Source organism: Egretta garzetta, unplaced genomic scaffold, assembly GCF_000687185.1.
Source record: "Egretta garzetta isolate BGI_Z169 unplaced genomic scaffold, ASM68718v1 scaffold263, whole genome shotgun sequence".
Classification (NCBI taxonomy): Eukaryota; Metazoa; Chordata; class Aves; order Pelecaniformes; family Ardeidae; genus Egretta; species Egretta garzetta.
Window position 1 is genome coordinate 37,319 of NW_009259233.1, and position 4,170 is coordinate 41,488.

Here is a 4,170-nt window from a genome sequence, read left to right on the forward strand (position 1 = left end):
TTTCCCTGGAGCAGTGCTAAACACACACCCCAGCACTAGCACAGGGGAACACAGAGGACTGCCAGACACCCACAGCCATACCCAGCCCAGCTGGAGAAGCTCCTACACTTCCAGAGGAAACATAATAAACATCAAAGTCTGGCAAACAACAGCAAAGGTCAAGGTAGGGAGGCAATCAGCTGGCTGCTGTGGCCCCGCTCCAGGGCATGGTGGCAGACACACCCTGTCCTGAGCAGAGGGCTGAGGTGTCTGAGACACAGGCACCAGCTGCCCTGCCTGTGCCAGAGTGGCACCTCTCCCCTTCTCCACTCCATTTTGCAATGAGTCTTCAAAATAAGGAGTGTGTTCTCCTAGGGGGGCCAAGAGACAGGGATTGCTCCTGCTCCCTTCCAACCCCAGGGCCAACAAGTAGGAAGCAAGACACCCCCCCTCCCTTCCCATGGATCACAACAGCCTGCTGAAGGGTCCTCTAGTTGCAAAGCTCCCAATGGGAGCAGGAGGGAGACACCCAAAAAGGAGAGGTTTCCAGGCCCTTCACCTCACTGCACCTCACCTCCAAACCAGCTTCTCAGCCAGGACTTCATCTGCCCCCCGATTTATTTACCCAGTGTTTACGATCCACATCTTCATCAGCATCCCACTTGCGTGTTAAGAAAGGGTGCTTTTTACTGATTATTTCCCCTTCAAAGAAAGTGGTGAGGGTTGGGTACTCCTAGGAGAGAAAGGAGACAAACAAGAGGTCAGATTTGTCACCTAGTGACAGGAACTCAAATGCAGATAGAGGTGCATATGCTCAGAATCTCATGGCAAGAGCTCCGGGCAATCTGAGGCTGGTGCTCCTGTCCCTCCAAGCAGCATGCTGACTCGTCCTGCCCCACACCTTTTAATGTCTGACTCGTATGCACACACAGCTTCCATCCTCTTATTCCAGCCTCTCTCTGCCTCTCTATTCACTTCATGAAACCAGAAGGAGCAGTGTCAGAGCTGGACTGCGGAGAAGCTCCCAGCTGGACAATCACAAGTGACCATTCACAGCCAGCACCGCTCCCCAGCCGATACCTGGCGGTTGCTGCATGATGGCTACAAAGCCCAAAGGCTGGATTGAGCCACCCCACCAGGGGAGAAGGTGCTCCTCTTCAGCTTTGCCTTGGCACCGAATTAGGAGAATGCAGGCAGGGAATAGCAGGCTCAGCTGGGCTGAGCAAGCTTCTCCAAGCGCTCCTGTGTAACGACAGACATGCGGTGCGCTGCAGCCGAAAGCAGCAGCATCCCTGGGAGACAGTTCTCACCAACCACCCAACACCATGAGCAGATCTTAGAGGATAGAAATGGAAGGAAGGGTGTAGAGATCTGACTGTTTGGATCCTGGTTTATTTTCTTTCAGCAACACACCACCACTGGGAGAGTGCCTATAGCTAACTGCAGGGTCAGACTTGGTTCTGCTGAAACCTTAACGGATGCCAGGCAAGCTGCCCTCATTCAGAACTCCAATCGAGGCCCATCATATTTCCTCAACATGCCAAGAACAACAGACCGAGGCTATTAAACTACTTAGTGGTCAAATTTACTGTACGCTCAACCCCTCCACTTCCTATTTCTGGTGGCAGCTTCTCCCACCTTGCCAGAAAAAAAGAAAACTCTTTACACAGCACCTTTTCTTGTTGCTTTGCAGTTAACACTCACCTCTGTAAGGCCTTTAATCTTCAAGTATCCACAGAGATAGGAGTTTTCCATATCCACATGCTAGAAAAGAGTGCAAAGTCCAACCATAAGCATAGGCATGAAGGCACCCAATTGATCCAAAGCAGTTTCTAACCCCTCCAAGGCTAATTTCAGCTTCAACTGGTACAGACTGCCCAGCTTACTGCCCAATGTTCACCCTGGCAGCCCTTCCCCATGGCTGGGAACCACTCAGAAAGATCATTTACAGGTGCCCAGCTCACCTCTGAGGGCCCCCACATCCCAGGCCTGACAAGACCCCCCCACACACACTGCTTCCAGCTCCACCACACTCAGGCAGCACCCTCTGCCCAGAGATCTCTAATGGGAAGCAAACCCCCACTCCTCCCCACCCAGAAGGAAGCAGACTCTCAGTTTTCTCCAAGTGAGAGCGCCATGGGCAGAATCACCCATGCTCCCAACCCCTACATTTCCCAGCCACAAACTGACATTCAGGTGAGGGAAGACTAAAAAGCATCTATTTACTGGAGATAATTCAGGGTAGAGGAAGAAAGCATGGCCCTGAGCTTCACTTTCTGCTTATTTAACAGGCCTGACCCACGCGCCTCTAATGCTCTGCTGGTTCTCTCTGCCTAGTACCCGGCCTGGCGCCACGGTGCACGCCAAGGCCTGCACAGAAGCCAGACGATGTCTTGTGTGTTTTGAAAGAGGCCTTTCTCCCAGATTTAATGCTTTTATGCCATCCTTCTTTTGAGTTATGGGGCCATGTCTCGCTGCTTCTGCTGTGCAGGAACTAGGCAGGGGGCTGCGTCTGTTCCAAGCACCTTTAAAACCAGGGGATTTTTCCAAGCTTTTCCCCAACATCTCCAGATCGGTTTTCAAAGCAAGAAGCGAGTTATTTGGGGAAGTGCAAACATCAGCTGTGAGAAGATGGATCTTCCCCACCTGTGATCAAAGAAAAGCGACGTTTCTTTGCGCTCAGCATAGACAGCCACCTCTTCTCAGCTGACACACGCAAAACAGCAGCATTTTTAGCACAAAGGCACAGCGAGCCCCTGCGAAAAGGCAGCGTGCAGTGAAGCCGAACAACCATAGGATGTCCCCACCACAGCAAACCGTACCAGGTACGCTTGTGCTGCTGACAAGTGGAGGACCCTACGTGAAAACAGATGGTCCGGTTCAAACGCTACCCCATCTGCTGACCCTGGGGCTCTGACACTACTCCACAACGTCAGCACACGCGTCAAGCTTCATCACTGCACTCGCTACACGCTCAATCACGGTCCCACAGATCCCGTGCCACCAAACCGGGAACAAAGCTGTGACTCGCAGGGTGCTCTATAGGAAAGCATGTATCAGATGTCTGGCTCGCCCGCATACTAATGACTCCACACCTCACCAGCTCTGCCCAAAGCAATCGTGCCAATGCCCAGGACTAAAAATAAAGCACACAGGGTGACAATGACTACAGGGAGGAATGGGAAAGACAGACAAGCCAGCGTCCTGATTCCCCAGCACAGCTGGGCACTACAGCTGTCTGGCTGCTTCCCTGCCACAGACAAACCACCACACTTCACCCCAGGTTTCCTGCTCAGCCCGGTGGAGCCTCCAACACCCCAGGGACAGGGAACCCTGGGTCCTAAGCCCAGCCAGGCCATACTTTGCTAGCCAGGGACTGGGACCTGGATCCCTGTTGATTTCCAGCCAGGCCTGAAATACAGGCTGTCCCGCTGGTAGGGACTTCCCAGAACACCACCCACTCTAAGCTGGGCCCTTACCCTTCCGCCCGTGGCACAGTGATGTACGGCCACTCCAGAGCCTGAAGGGAACGGGGAGGGGATCCCAGGTTATGAACCTTGCCAGTCCCAAGGGGAACAGGGCAAAGAGGCGGGGAGAAAAGGCTTGAGTGCAGCGGGCCCTCCTCAGTGTTTGAGAGAAAGGGAGCAAGGAGGTGGCCCTGGCCTTCACTGGGCCTGAGGGAAAGGGGTCTGTTGGGAACAGGACAGGGTCTTTTCCCCTCATCCTGAAAGGAAGGGAAAGCGCATGGGGGCAGGGGGGATAGAGATCCCTCCAGAGCCTGAGGACTCACAGCCGTTACAGGGTTTGATGGAACCAGGGGAATCACAGCCAGGTCAGAGGGGCGCAGGGGCAGGGGGGACACCAGGGCCTTTTCCAGGCCTGAAGGGAAGGGTCCCCCCTCACCAGGGCTAAGGGGAAGGGCTCTCCCCCGCCTCAGCCACCGGCCTCGCTGGGGCTCAGGGGACAGGGACAGGCACAACAACACCTGAGTTCTGAGGGAGCTGGGGGAGGGCAGACACCGGCCCGAGCCAGGAATCGGGGCCTGAGGGGAACGGGGGCGGGGAGGGCGATGGAAGCCGGGAGACCGCGGGAGGAGAGAAGGCGACCAGGCCCGAGGGAACGGGGCGACCGCGGCCTGAGGGGACCGCCGGGGCGGGAACGGCGACCAAGGCCTGAGGAGAGCGAGGCCCC

The 4,170-nt window shown here is 55.3% G+C and overlaps 1 protein-coding gene across 1 annotated transcript in view; it reads right to left on the minus strand.

Annotated features, from left to right (window-relative positions):
- Positions 1-1,740, minus strand: part of GID4 (GID complex subunit 4 homolog) — a 5,478-nt gene extending 3,738 nt beyond the window's left edge. The window contains exons 1-2 of the mRNA XM_035891452.1: positions 1,684-1,740; positions 605-712 (exon numbers count right to left, since the gene is read on the minus strand). Coding sequence (XP_035747345.1) covers positions 605-712; positions 1,684-1,734 — 159 coding nt within the window. The 5' untranslated portion in view covers positions 1,735-1,740. The remainder of the gene's footprint in view (positions 1-604; positions 713-1,683) is intronic.
- Between the last annotated feature and the right edge of the window lie 2,430 nt (positions 1,741-4,170).